This window comes from Cariama cristata, unplaced genomic scaffold (assembly GCF_000690535.1).
Source record: "Cariama cristata isolate BGI_N322 unplaced genomic scaffold, ASM69053v1 scaffold878, whole genome shotgun sequence".
NCBI classification, from domain to species: Eukaryota; Metazoa; Chordata; class Aves; order Cariamiformes; family Cariamidae; genus Cariama; species Cariama cristata.
The window spans coordinates 385-16,057 of record NW_009629214.1 but is presented as its reverse complement, the minus strand read 5'-3'; the positions used below and the strand labels follow the sequence as shown (position 1 = coordinate 16,057).

The 15,673-nt window shown below is 41.7% G+C and overlaps 1 protein-coding gene across 1 annotated transcript in view; it reads left to right on the top strand.

Annotated features, from left to right (window-relative positions):
• The window catches only part of GLB1 (galactosidase, beta 1), a gene marked incomplete at its 5' end in the record, with an annotated part of 28,287 nt that extends 13,785 nt beyond the window's left edge, over window positions 1–14,502 (top strand). Inside the window, 4 exons of the mRNA XM_009705066.1 lie at window positions 2,368–2,442; window positions 8,196–8,285; window positions 13,146–13,259; window positions 14,353–14,502. Coding sequence (XP_009703368.1) covers window positions 2,368–2,442; window positions 8,196–8,285; window positions 13,146–13,259; window positions 14,353–14,502 — 429 coding nt within the window. The remainder of the gene's footprint in view (window positions 1–2,367; window positions 2,443–8,195; window positions 8,286–13,145; window positions 13,260–14,352) is intronic.
• Between the last annotated feature and the right edge of the window lie 1,171 nt (window positions 14,503–15,673).

Genomic DNA, 15,673 nt, shown 5'->3' with positions numbered 1-15,673 from the left:
GGAACCTGTATCTGGATTTTTTGAGTAGTCTTGCATTGGAGGCTGTTCAGATAAAGCTTAAAAACAGATTCCATGGGAATCCCAAGGCTCAGGCTTGTACTTGCTGTCCTGTTGCATGCCAGCAACATTCCTATTCACTAGAAAACTTTTTTTTGATGGGAGTAGATCTCCCAAAAGTATATTACACTTCCTCTAGGGTTGAGCATGCCTTTATCTCTGCCCCGTGGAATGCCTGCTGTGGGTCATTTTCTTCAATTTCTCTATTATCCCTAAGCTTTCTGTTGATGGGATAATTTTGATAGCCTTTCAAGGGGAATTTCTGACCAGAGAAATTCCCAAACTTCCTGGTTTTGTTTTCTTCAAGGCACGATCCCTGTCTGAAATGTAAGTAGTGTTCTAGTGCAGTGAGAGAGCCTTCATAAGATCTAAAGTGTTCAGTATAACCTAAGGTGTGTTGGGTCATGGTACAGCTTTTTTTTTGGTGTGGTTTGTTTATCTCTTGCCTTCCATATCCACAGGATCTCAGTGAAGTTTTCCGGTCTCTGCTGTGGGTTCTAAACCCATCACAGTCTATCTACTCAGTTGCAGTTTGAGGTGGAGCTGATGAAAGAAAACTAAGTTGCCTGTAACTAATGACTGCATTCAACATGTTAGATGTGCTACAAGGCTAACATGTTATAATCTTCCTTTACTGTTTCCTTCAGTTAATAATTGTGATAAAGAAGAAGGGTTTCAGCCTACAGTTTCTTTCAATTGCTGACAGCATTCTCTAATTTTTACTATTTGGGCTGGGACTTCCTACTTTTGACAACTTCTCTTGGGTGAATATAGTTTTTCTTTGTTCTAAGCCTCAATATCTTGGATTATTTTCAAATACAGAAAGGAAGAAATGAACTTGTTACCAGAAATACAAATCAGGCTTTCATCAGTACATAGTTGACATTTGACAGGAGAATTGGGAGGTATGGGGAATCATACTGCTGTGGTCTGTTTTTTTTTAAAAAAATAAAAAAAATATTGACCACCTAAACAGAAAAACCCTTGTCTTGGTGCAGAGGTGAGCTTTTGAGCATGAGTTTTATGCTGGATATACCATGTGTAAGTGCAGCAAATCATACCTTGTGCTAAAAGTTTCAAGCTGGAATCAAAGTAAAATCTCTTAAGAAAAATGCCCTTTCAGCCCCTCACCAAATTTATTTAAAAAAAATAAATGTAGGAGCTGCCAAAGTAAGCACTCAGAAGTCACCGAATGTGCAGATTAAGATAACCATCACAAGGGCAGTCATTTGTGCATGTGCATTGAAAGGTAAGCTTAGATTGCTTGATCACATACATGGGTATCTTGTCTGCAGAAGTTTTTTTTCTATAATGCACAGAGAGGGACATGTTCAGTAAATGAAAGAACGGATGGGAAGAGTGGACATTACAGGAGACCAGTGATGGCAGGAAAGGGAGAAGAGGATGATGGCAAGGGGAGAGGAAGATTGTAGGCTCAGAAAGGAGGAGGCTAGGATATGGGGCGGAAAGCCAGTGTCTAGATTTGTTGCTCCTCAGAGGTGTCTGAGAAAGTGGTAGACACCCTTCACTCCTTCACTCTGCTGATCTCAGATGGTTCTTCCTAGAGATATAAGGCAAGAAGTAAGAAGAAATAGCCTGGCAGTCAGAGTGTTTCTTGCATGTTTCCATGGGATTGATTGGGCAGTTGTCTAGACCAGGACCAGAGGGAGGCTAACAATGGGACCTCAAGGGTTCATGAAGCTGTGGAAGAGGCTGTGGTCTCAAGACCTGCTTCTCAAAGAAACCAGCCCAGGCAGTAATGGATTAGCAGGTGGTGGTCGAGTGTAGTAACATTGAAATGAAAGGCACAAGAGGCTAATAATTCCCATATCAAAGTGCTGCTAAGGAAGGGTCAGGTGGAAACACTGCCCTACGGACTTGGAAAAGTTAACTCAAGCTCCCGTGGACTGGGTTGATGACTGCAGGAGGGTTGTAGAAGATGCATACTGTAACCACAGGAGGGCTCCAAGGGCACTGTGATTATTTGACAGCTCGTTTGTTTGCTATGCTTTTTACCGTTACCTCGAGGTGAATAGTTGTTAAAAATCGTTTACCATATGTGATCAAGTCAGATGTTTGGTTTTGTTTTTTTTTTAAAAAAAATCCTCCATCTTAGACTAGATGCAGCTGTAATCCTTCAGCACAGTGAGATTATCTACTTTTAGCCAAAGTTCTGCTTTTGTAAGTTGTGAAGTGGAAAGTGAGAATTCAGTTACAGCGTGTTTATATTTAAGTTTCATGTGTGTGTGTGTGTTTTGTTTGTGTGGTTTTTTTTTTGTTTTTTTTTTTTTCCCCTCCTTCCCTTTCTAGTATAAGCAGTTACCGGAAGGTCCTATCCCTCCAACAACACCCAAATTTGCATACGGGAACGTCCGCTTGCAGAAGGTAAATTAACATCTGTAATATGTTGTATGTCTTTCCGTAATGCTGTACGTTTTTTTGCAAAAAATGTTTATGAAGATAGCATGACAGTCTAGATATACAAAATAAAGAGGAAAACCTTGAAAGCAAACTTTCAGGAAGGAGGGAGCAGAGCTTGGGAGTTAGGAATCACGCCCATGGTGGAAAATGAGAAAATGCATGTTATCTGGAAATAAAAAGGTAATTTTTACAATATGCAGTATGTGCCTGAAGTTTTTCTAAACCGAAATGAATATGTTATTAACACAACAGAATCATAGTTGTCTGAGATAACTTGTCTATGAGTAGTGCAGCTGGGAGAATGCTGGTATGAGCAGAGTGTTTTTGTAGCTGGTGATGCCTCTGAAGTAGAAGCAGCAGGTAGGATGTACGTATCTCTTAAATACCTCTAGGTGTTTAAATTTTGAATATGGAACATTTTCAATAAATTTGAAAGTCTTACTGATAAAGTTTCTTACAAAATTTGTGAAAATCTCTAGCTGATGACAGAAATTAAATTAGTTTCCAGCTGAGGGAAAGACATGCAGAACCTAGCACGCAGAACCCAGCCTTGCTATATGCTGTCTGACAACAGTGATCTAACTGATCAGGACATGAGTAGCTGGGGTTTGTCCACCATCATTTTAGAACCAGGGACAATTTTCTGTGAAATACAGTTGAGAACTGAGTTCCTGCAGTGAGTGTAGAGGATGATTTGTGGGGTGATGAAAGAGACAGCAGGTATGAACTTGGCTATATTCATTCTGCTGGGCACAGACAAGTTATTTTGAGGTGGAGAGTTACTGCAGTTGGTGTACTGGATACTATGATTCATAATGCTTTGATTTTATACTTCGTAATTTTAATTTGGCAGCCACCTTTCCAATCAGTGATGTGTCTGATCCATTACGCATTGCAGCTGAAGCATTGCAAAATCTGGTAGTGATAAGACTTTGCAGGCATTTTCAAGTCATCCCACTCAAGTGGTGAGCAGAAATACTATTCGTATAAAAGTGATTCGCCAGTGAAGTTGAAACAGATCATTATCATTTTGAACAACCTTTGAGTATCTTCAAACCTTATAGGGCAGGGGTTGCCATATGAGGTTTCACTGGTAGCGTTTAACTATATACCATTATCAGTATACTCACCACTTCTGCTGCTATGATAGGTTGCCAGCATTTGGGAGCCTAGCAATCAGATTTTGACTCTCCCATCTTCTCATGCTTCATGGCTCTCAGATAGGGCTGCCCTATTTCACTAGAACAAAACTTTCTCTTTCATGCCTTCAAGAAATGAATACTGCAGGGTGCCTGGCCCAGACACTTGTCTTACAAAGGAGGAGTCAGATGACTAAGCTTGCTCAAATATCACAGCTTTGGCCTGGCCATTACACTGAGAGCCCTGTTCCTGCACCTTCTCACCTTCTACACTTCCTGCTTTTTTTGAGAGATGCTTTACTCTCCACCCAGCAGTTCTGGGAATCCAGATGGCATGTCTAAACTGCCAGGTGTGAGGTTCCTGTCATTCCCTATGCATATACTGCCATCTGCAGTGAAAGCCCCTAGAATTCTTTTCTGGGAACAAGGCTGCTTTTTGCTCTGTGAACCAACTGCTTAACTTCAGCAGCCATTTACTCCTCTGCTTGATTACCCTGCAACACAGGACAAGTCTCAAATCACGGAGAGTTTGTACGGTCCCAGCCGAAGATGTCCTCCCAACTCTGTGATGCATTCTAGCCCCGGCTGGGACCAGGTTCAGTGCACCTTGTTGTATGGGGAAGCCTGAATGTATTTGGGTGAATATCAGAGAGGGAATATTGCAAATGATAGGACTTTCTTTGGTAATAGTAAACTTCCCAGCTATATAATTTCCAGTGTCAGTGTTAAAACAGGTACTGTGTGAAGCTTCACTGTGCAGTCGAGGTCCAGCAGTCAGTCTGCTATGCAGAACATTGACTTTACAGCAGTGAACCAACTCCCTTGACACTTTTGCAGAAAGGAAGACGGAAAGGAGGCTCCAGGGTGTTTTCAGGAGTCATAAGTTGTACTTTACAGAGGGACATGTAATCAGAACAGGCTGTTTCTTCCACCACCCCCGCCCCCGCAAGATGTTCTGTGACAATTCAGTCCTTAAGTACCTGATCAGTTACTCAGAAGCTAAACTTGGGGAAAAGAGATCTTTGCCCTTAGTAGTGCTGCCTGTCATATTTGCTGTTTTTTGGAGGCTTGCAAATAGGTTGCTCCAGATGAAAATAATTGGGGAACCCAATGTGGGGGAAGGAAAAGAAATAAATAAAACAAAACAAAAAAAACCCAAACCAAAATCTCCCCTGCTGTTGCTTGATCAGACAGTTGTTCATTTTGAGCTACTGAATTATTTTAAAGAATTCTCCTGGGTGGGGAAAAATGTAATTTATTAAAAGATGCTGAGGACACTGGCATTGCTACAGAAGAGTAGAAGACAGGAAAGCAGGCCACAATGAAAAAAAATCTTGTTGCACAGATGCAAAAGAGAACTGTTGAAGATGAGGAATGAGGGCAGGCAAAGGCAGAATAGCAATAGATGGGCTCAAGAAATGTGAGCAAGATCACAGGGTTTAGGGGTTTAAGACCCAGAATGTGGGGAGCATCATTTCCAGAGGGAAATAAATGAGTCTTAGTGCCTGCAATGTGTCTGTGTGGCTGTGCAGGCTTGTGAGCAGGTGGTGGTTTCTGGTCACCACTTGGAGGGCCCTAAGGAGTGCTTGGTCACAAGGAAATGCCTGTCCCAGCACTGCAACCTGCAGTCTCCCATGTTCTGGAGATGTACTTGGTTCTTAGGATGTGGAGGGCTCAGGCAATAGCAAGTAGCAGGCAATGCTGATATGAGTTGGGGGTAGAAAGGGGTTAAGCAAACAGGATGCTACAAGTAGTTTATAGGATTCCTGTGGGAACTGTTTTGTTTCGTGTTTTGTTTTTGGTTTTTTTAAATGCTTGATCTTACAGTTTGGTTTTGAAGATCTTGCTCTGGAGGATAAAAAAATATTGCTATTTTTTATTAGTAGTCATCTGTTGTTTTATGGGTTGAGTTTTTAAAAATTCTTGACAATATTTGTAATTTTTAAATTTACTGTTAAGTTTCTGTTGCAATACCGATTGTCCACTAAGTAGCACTCAACAGGAACTTGAAGCAAGAGCGGATCTTGCTTTGGTTTTTTTTGTATGCACTACTTAAGAGTGAAAAGCTGAACAAAAGTAATCTATTGAAGCTTCAAAGAAACAAGCTGCTACCAGCCTAGTCCATAAGTGAATCATATGTGGTCTGTGTGTATTCAGAACAGAAGCCCCCTTGGTAGCAGGAACTTAAAAAAAAAGTCAAACAAGCACATGTACAAGCTGCTAATACTCAGTTCAGCAAGGCACAAAGCAGCACTCATTGCCAGTTAGTAGCTCATTCAAGTGACCATCTTAATACTGCTTACGTTAATTTCTAATTTCATTCTCCCCCTAGGGCCAAGACTATTCATGCTCATAGGATTGTTGTTTAGTTACATAAATCAACTCTGCCAGTGTCTGTGCAAAGATACTCGTCTCTTGCTTTACAGCTGTTGTACAAGACCTGGCAGTTCAGTCTCTCCTGTGGCCTGCCAAGTCCAGCATATTGGTTTAACATTACTGGCTCCCTTGGCGGAGCACAAGATAAGGAATGGAGCACATACAGAGTCCGGAACATTTGGGGAATTTTACTCTATGAAAGCTGATTGTTATTTTGGGTACAATGCTTAAACTGAAAACATAAGAGCAAACTACTTCCATCAAAATTTTGCAAGCCATTGTTTGTCTAAGAGCCTTCTTGCCAGGGTGGACATGCTTGGCTATGGAATAGTGAGGGTGACCCAACCTCCAGGTAGTGATGGCATTACACTTTGTATACTTATGGCCTCCTTTTACTTTCTTGTTCCTAGCTAAAGAGTTGAGATAAGCTCATTTCAAAAGTCCATACAGATCTATGTCTACATGCTTGTTGTGGTTTAACGCTGGTAGTCAGCTAAGCATCACACAGCTGCTTGCTCACTCTCCCCCAGGGGGATGGGGGTGGAATCAGAAAAGTAGAAGTGCGAAAACTCATGGATTGGCATAAAGACAGTTTAACAGGTAAAGCAAGAGCTATGTGCACAAGTAAAGCAAAATAAGGAATTCATTCACTAGTACCCATCAGCAGGCAGGTGTTCAGCCATCCTCAGGAAAGCAGGGCTCCGTCATGTGTAATGGTTCCTTGGGAAGACAAACGCTGTTAAGTCTGAACATCTTCCTCTTTCTCCTTTTTTCCTCCACCTTTTATTGCTGAGCATGACATCATATGGTATGGAATATCAGTTGGGGTCAGCTGTCCCAGCTGTAACCCCTCCCAACTTCTTGTGCACCCACAGCCTGCTCACTGGTGGGCCAGTTTGAGAAGCAGAAAAGACCTTCACTCTGTGTAAGCAGTGTTCAGCAGTGACTAAAACATCCCTGTGTTATCAACACTGTTTTCAGCCCGAATCCAAAACATAGCCTCATACTATCTACTATGAAGAAATTTAGCTCTATCCCAGCCAAAACCAGTACTATACTGAAGAAATAATTGCATGTACGTAATGAGTCATGCTGACTTCTGTCACATACAGCATTTCACACAGTGATGTACATTTTAATCAATAATTTAGTATTTCAGCACTGCTGACTTTCGTGTATGCTCTGCAAAAATTTGATACTTCTGTTACTGAAGTAGCCTCAGAAGTTTGTATTGCTGTGATTCTCTTACCGTATTCAGTTTTACATGAGATTTCAAAAGCCTAATTTTTTTGCTGTTTTTTCTCAAGCATTCAAAATTAAATCTGCATTTGAAAAATATTTTTGATGTCTGATGTGTAATTGCCACTGAACAGTGACAATGCTTCTGGTGAAACAGACTGATACCTTGCATGAAAAATATGAATGCAATTAATTTTTTTGAACTTGTGAGACACTAGGCATATTGTGTGCATCTTGTCTAACATAAAATTGATACTAGACTTTGAGAGAGGATTGTAGATGAGTAGAAAACTGTATAGTCACAAAAGGAAATTGCAGATGGCAACAAAAGGCAGTTTAATTGTACACACATAAGTTCTTATTCAGCAAGGTACTTATGCACGTGACTAGCCTAAACCTTGCTCCCAGTCTCACTAAAATCAGTCCAACTACTTACATGTGACACTGAATTACAGCCTTTGGGTTTCTAAAATCATTTAAGACTAAATAGGGTAAATTCATCTTGGATAACTCTTGATGGAACCAAATTGTATCCCTGCTTAGCTCACTGGAGTAACTCACGGGAAATCAGTGGCATTTTCCCCTAGCTTGATTGTAAGTATAATTGAACAATATTAAGATAATATAGTTGTTTTGTATTAATTGTCCGGAGCAGTTTATAGAACTTCTGTGAGAAACTCCTGGGTTAGTTCTCATTAAATAATAAAAGATCACTTCATAAATGCATAGCAAATTTAGAACATCTGGATTTTAAAAACATTGATCCACATGTAGCATGTTTCTTTCAGGGTTCATCAGTTCTCTGTACTGTATTGTATTATTAATGTGTCTGTAAGGATGATGTAAAAGCTTAAGATTTCTTTGCTTTCTGGACAGTTGCAGCGAGGTGGCTGGAATATGCAAGCTATTGTATTTGGATTGAAATTTACTGACCTTCATATATCTGCTTTTTCTGTGCTGCAGGTGGGCACTGTGGTAGAGGTTCTTGACAGGCTGTCATCTGCTGGACCAGTGAAGAGCACTTACCCATTAACCTTTGTTCAGCTAAAGCAGGTGAGGATTCCTTCAGTAGGCACTTTGCAGTAATTTTGTAAACCTCTATGGTATTACTTGTCTTATGTCCAGTGTCTTACATCTTATTTCAGCACAGAAGTAATAGTATTTTAAATGTGCCCAGGATTTTTGCATTGGAGATCTTTCCATATTCTACAGTGCACCTGTTTTGCAACCAAGGTTTTCCTCTTTCCGTGAATGTAGGTATCTATGCTGTCCAGGCTTTCACCTTTATCTCTCTCCTCTCTGAAGTATTGATTTTCAGGTTCCTAAGAGACTTTTTTTTAATCCATCTTTTTCTTCACTATAATTTTTCCTTATTCTGTTCGTTCTTTGCCTCTCCCCACTTGCTATCAGAGTGATTACAGTGACTGAGACACTGCTTTCTCATACAAGTCAGGGGGCGTGGAGATTGGGGAATGCAATCTATTGGACACTTCTATGGACCTCCTACTTATTTGTAGTCTTTTTCTTTTACTATGTGTTTGGTGAGGCAAGAGAATGCAGTGTGAGAAACCTTTGGGAGCAACCTCTTGGAGTTGTTGCAACCTGCTGTCAAGGTCGTTCACCCCACTGGCTGAGATAGGAGAAATTCCTTTCTCTGCCTTTTCCTGTGGTTTCTGCTGACTCCCACTCTTGCCTATGTTCCCCTTCTCTCAGTCTCTGCATCAGTTTCCCTGTCAATTTTGGTGACTTTCCGTATCTTCCCTCACAGTCAAAGATCTTTCCCTTTCTGCTGAGGGACTCTGTCTTTCTGTCCTATTAAACTGTCTTTATCTCAACCCAGGAGTTTTACCTTTTTTCTGATTCTCTCCCCCATCCCACTGTGGGGGAGCGAGCGAATGGCTATGTGGTGTTTAGCTGCCTGCCAGGTTGACCTACAGTCCTTTTTGGCACCCCACGTGGGGCACAAAGGGTTTAGATAATGACAGATCTGACCAGAGCATGTTAAAACAAATTTCCTACAAGTATTCATTATATTATTTTAGTTTTAATAGTCGCTGGTCACAGTGTTGATTTATTTGCTCTGACTTGTTGCGCTTCTTCTCAGAGTTGTGTTGTGTAACACCTTACTTGCTGTATATGTTCTCTGTTGTGCTGTTTATCATCTCTGGGGGCTGAATTATGTTATTTTGCTCTACTGTGTAACATTGGCTTTTGATATGATAAAATCTCTGGTCGTGAGACTAATCTGGTATTTGTACTCAGGATTGCTGTCACCTCCATACTTTGGGAACCATCTCTTGGAAACTATTAGTAATTACACTGTTTACCTTTTCTCCTCAGCCGATCTATGAGGGAGACAAGGGGGAACACCTTCCCCCACTCCTTCACCTTCCTCTTTTCCAGACTAGTTACAATAGCTCTTGAGAATTTTTAATATACTTGGGATGTTCAAACCAGCATGTTCCTATTGCTCTGTCTCCTGAATGTGTTTCAGGTCTTGTTTAAGGTTAAATAACTCTTTAAGAATACCACCCAGAGATCTGCCCCGAGGATGGATAGTTACAAGTGGCAGGGTGTATGGGATAGTATGGGCAAGTACCTAGGACAGTGGGCACCTCCAGTGTTTTGGAACTTCACCCCTGAACAAGTACAGAATCCTGAAAAACTAGTAAAATATTTGGAAAAAGTGTGCTGTCACCCTAGCAATTCCAGAGAGACACAAATCACTGCAATGTGCTGGGGCCTGGCCCATGCCTACCAAGCCCTGTTCAATGCTATTCATTACCCTCAAGGGGAAGAGAAGCTCTCTGGATCTGACAACAAAACAACAGGCACTGCGGCTACTCCAGCCCTGGTGGCAGGCACTGCAGCTGAACCAGAGAACCAACCCGTGCCGCTATCAGTTGCCCCTATACACAAGAAGAAATATTGGATGCGAAAGTCAGCTTGTTTTTAGTAAGGGAGACTTGAGGTTGACACCTGGGGTTTTGGAGTCGGGGATACAGAAGACCCGAGGCCTACTACAGCTGAAAAAGAGATACTGGCAGCTTATGAAGGGATTCGAGCTGCTTCGGAAGTAACTGGTGCTGAAGTGCAGCTCCTCCTGCCACCCTGGCTGCCGGTGCTGGACTGGATGTTCGAAGGCAAGGTGTGCTCTACACATCATGCAGCTGATGCTACATGGAGTAAGTGAGTTGCACTGATCACACAACAGGGTCAAATAGGAAACTCTAGTCATCTAGAAATCTTGGAAGTGATCGTGGACTGGCCAGAAGGCAAAGATTTTTGGAATATTGCTAGAGGAGGAGGTGACGCATGCTGAAGAGGCCCCACTGTATAATAAACTACCAGAAATTGAAAAGCAGTATGCCCTGTTCACTGATGCATCCTGCTGTGTTGTAGGAAAGCATCGGAGGTGGAAGGCTGCTGTATGGAGTCCCCTACACCAAGTCGCAGGAACTGCTGAAGGTGATTCGAGTCAGTTTGCAGAGGTGAAAGCCATTCAGCTGGCTTTAGACATGGCTGAATGAGAAAAGTGGCCAGTGCCCTGTCTCTATATTGACTCATGGATGGTGGCAAATGCCCAGTGGGAGAGGTTGCAGTGATGGAGGCAGAGCAACTGGCGGCACAGAGGCAAACCCAACTGGGCTGCTGCATTGTGGCAAGATATTGCTGCCTGGGTGGAGAACCTGGTTGTGAAGGTACATCATGTAGATGCCAATGTACCTCAGAGTCGGGCCACTGAAGAACATCAAAACAACCAACAGGTGGATTAGGCTGCTAAGATTGAAGTGGCTCAGGTGGACTGGCAACATAAGGATGAATTATAGCTTGGTGGGCCCATGACACTTCAGGCTGTCAAGGAAGAGAGGCAACATATAGATGGGCTTGTGATCAAGGGATGGACTTGGCCATGGACACTATTCCACAGGTTATCCATGAATGTGAAACATGCGCTGCAATCAAGCAATCCAAGCGGTGAAAGCCTCTGGTATGGAGGACGATGGCTGAAATATAAATATGGAGAGACCTGGCAGATTGAATATATCACACTCGCACAAACCTGCCGAGGCAAGTGCCATGTGCTTACAATGGTGAAAGCAACCACCATATGGCTGGAAACATATCCCATGCCCCATGCCACTGCCTGGAACACTCTCCTGGGCCTTGAAAGACAAGTCTTATGGGGACATAGCACCCCAGAAAGAATTGAGTTGGACAACAGAACTAATTTCCAGAACAACCTCATAGACACCTGGGCCAAAGAGCATGGCATTGAGTGGGGTATATCACATCCCCTATCATGCACCAACCTCCGGGAAAATCAGATGATACAATGGATTGTTAAAGACTACACTGAGAGCAATGGGTGGTGGGACCTTCAAACATTGGCATACACATTTAGCAAAGGCCACCTGGTTAGTCAACACTAAAGGGTCTGTCAATTGGGCTGGCCCTGCTTAGTCAGAACTTTTATGTACTGTAGAAGAGGATAAAGCCCCTGTAGTGCACATAAAAAAAAATAAATGTACTGGGGAAGACAGTCTGGGTTATTCCTGTCATGGGCAAAGGCAAACTCATTCATGAGATTGCGTTTGCTCAAGGACCTGGGTGCACTTCATGGGTAATGCAGAAGGATGGGGAAGTCACATGTGTGCCTCAAGGGGATTTGATTTCAGGTAAGAATAACCAATCATTTAAATTGTATGATGTTAATTGCTATATGATATTGTATGTCATCACTATTATGGTTGCTGTACGCCATATCAATGGTATTACAGTAAGAATTACCCAGATAAATGAAGAATGAATTCTGGTGAAACTGAGCAAAGTGCAGCAATGATAGAACCAGATAAGCACAGTGGTGATGGAACCAGAACTGGCTTCAGGATGCAACAATCCAACACCACACACCATCTCTCTTGCCCTGAAGGACTGTAATGACAGATGGAGCCCAAAGTCATGGACTAAATGAACTCAACGGACATTTTAGAGGGATGACCCATAGACTAAGGGAATGATACCTGTGTGTATATATCAAAAGATGAGAAAGGTCGTGGTAATTAATTGGGGATGTATTGGAAAGTGTGGGACCTGGGCATGACATAGAAGGTATAGAATAAAGGATGGATATAGGCAAAAAGGACTGTTGTAGTTTAACCCAGCAGGCAGCTAAACACCACACCGCTGTTTGCTCACTCCCCCTACAGTGAGTTGGGGGAGAGAATTGGAAAAAAGGTAAAACTTGTGGGTTGACATAAAGACAGTTTAATAGGACAGAAAAGGAAGGGAAAATATTATCATTATTACAAATAATAATAAAGAATATACAAAACAAGTGATGCACAATGCAGTTGCTCACCACCTGCTGACTGATACCCAGGCAGTCCCCGAGCAGCAAGCTGCCACCCTCTGGCCAACTCCCCTTACTTTTATTGTTCAGTATGGCGTACAGTACAGTCATATGGTATGGAATATCCCTTTGGCCAGTTTGGGTCCGCTGTCCTGGCTGTGTCCCTTCCCAGCTTCTTGTGTGTTATCAACATTATTCTCATCCTAAATCCAAAACACAGCACTGTACCAGCTAGTAGGAAGAAAATTAACTGTATCCCAGCCGAAACCAGGACACAGGGATAAATGGTTTTGTGGCTAGTAAGTGAAAGAGATGATGCATTGTTTGACTTGTTTTTAATTTGCGGTGTTTCACTTTGTGATGAGAACAAGTCTAATGAGTGACCTTTTTTTTTTTTTTTTTGCTTTCCTAATGGGGAAATCTGAAGTGAATGAAAGTTAACATTTCAGTCCAAGCGTGTAGTCAGGAAAGTGGGATATTTTTAATTCATGATCTCAATTGAAGCCACAGAATGACTTGGTTCATTAATCTGAGTTTTTTCCTTTCTTTTCTTCTCTTAGTATTTTGGGTTTGTACTGTACAGAACTACACTTCCGAAAAACTGTACAGAGCCAACACAACTGTCTTCACCTTTAAACGGAGTCCACGATCGTGCCTATGTCTCTGTCGACGGGGTAAACATTGTTTGGTGGTATTAATTTCTACCATGAGTGGTCTTCACAAAAGTTATGGATACTGCCTTTTTTTTTTTAACTCCTTTCTCCAGCTTACCAAAACAACTTTATGAAATAATCTTATTTAATCAGATGAAGGAAGTATACAGTTGACTCATGCTAAATGTTCATATTTGTATTTCAGAAAATATGAGTATCTATTATTTCTAAGGAAAATGTAATTGTTTCCAATTTTGAGATATTTGAATGTTGATACAGATTCATGACTTAAGTAGAAAAAAAAACCCTAGAAGAAGGGTTTACTTGCAGATTCATGAAATATGTTAATGGTATATGTGCTTGGTGGCTTTCTAAAGTGTTTCCGTAGAAATTTTTTTTTTTAATTCTCTTTTTCCTTTGAGGGTGGGGGGAAGTGGAGACCTGAGCCTATGTCTTGCCATATGAAACTGGCTTCTGACCACAAGTTAAAAAAAAAATTTTATCATACAGGATGTGGACTTTACCTTTCTTTACTTGAGCAGGGTTTTGTTCATGCTTAATGAGAATTGGTATAAATTGACAGACTTTGGTAGCATATTTTTTTAATCAATCTTAGACCTATGCTGACTCTCGTCACCGTTGTGTCCAGGTCAAGCTGTTCTTTTGTTATGTTGTGGGAATGGGAATAAATAAAACTGAATATTGATGCGAGCTTAATTGGAAGATTAAGCCCCTTTTAATCAGTGATATTGCCAAAATCTTCTCAGTCAGTAGACTACATTTGAGAACTTGCTTTTTGTGAGTCAGGTGAATCAATAACTGCTAGGATTCAGTTAGTTGAAATCAGCTAAGAAAAGAGATGGTGTCAGTTGAACAAATGCTGCCTAGTAGCACATCCAGTTGATGTACTGAAATGTAAATATTGACATAACAGCTTTGTGTGTGTGTGTGCACGCATGTGTGCAAGAAGAGGAAAGGAAATTTTTTTTTTACTTTTTGTTGTTTGTTTCCTTTGTCCTCTTTCTTTTCTTCATGCAAGTTGAAGAGACAAATAACAGAGTTTTGTGGTTTTTCAGTGGTTATTGTTTTCTTCCTCTTGGTGTAATTCATATAGGTTCCTCAAGGTGTCCTTGAAAGGGACAAATCACTTATGATAAATATAACTGGGAAGGCTGGAGCAAATCTGGACATCTTGGTAGAGAATATGGGCCGAGTCAACTTCGGTAGATACAATAATGACTTTAAGGTAAGTAAAATCAGTTGAGTTACTGGACTGTGGTGGCTTTTCCTCTTTTTTCCACAGGTTAAAAAGAAAGTAGTGGGTTAGAGCAAAAATATCAAGATTACACAGCTGTAACTTTACCTCAAAGTATAACTACTTAGTAGTTTTCATCTGAGTTTTTTCCAGTCACAAAATCAATGCAGAATTAAAAACTGACAGACATCTTTTAAATTTTTTTCTTGTTGGTTCACTTATGTTGTCAGCCAAAGTGTTGCCCGCAAGACTTTCAGGTTGAGTTGAGCCTGTAGCTAACATTTTAAAATGTGCAAAGCTGTTTGGATAAACTCCAAAAATGAGTTGGAAATTGGTCTAGATCTTAGTTGTACTTCGAGGCTTGTGAATCTTGGGGTTGTGTTTTTGTGTGTGTGTACATATGTGTACACATATACACTTTTGTATCTCTCTCCATGTTCCATTTCATTTATCAGCAGCATACCCTTGCAGTATTTTCAGTGTGGCTAGGAAAGGCTATCTCACAAACGCTTTACCATGCAAAATTGCCAGTTCAGATTTGGACTGATCAGGTGTTACAGATAATGATCAGAAAGCTTCCAAATGCTTCTGGGTCCATGTGCACTTTGTGACTGTCACCCTTCCACATGAGTGGCTTCCACAGGTGCCCACCAAGCTGCTCTATCGCTCCTCCTCCATCGACAGGACAGGGGAGAAAACACAACGAAAGGTTTGTGGATCGAGATAAGGGCAGAAAGAGATCACTCAGCAATTACTATCACAGGCAAAACAGACTTGACTTGAGGAAATCAATTTATTGCCAGTTAAACAGAGTAGGATAATGAGAAAAAAGAACAAATCTTAAATTCCCCCCACCCCTCCCTTCTTCCCCGGCTCAGCCTCACTCCTGATTCTTCTACCTCCTTCCCACAAGTGGTACAGGGGGATGGGGAATGGGGGCTGTGGTCAGTTGATAACATTTTATCTCTGCTGCTCCTTCCTCCCCACACTCTTCCCCTGCTCCAGTATGGGGTCCCACCCACAGGAGACAGTCCATGAATTTTTCCAACACGGGCCCTTTCTACGGGCTGCAGTTCTTCATGAACTCCAGCATGTGTCCCTTCCCCGGGGTGCAGCCCTTCAGGCACAGACTGCTCCCGCCTGGGTCCCCTCCAGGCTCACAGGTCCTGCCAGCGCACCT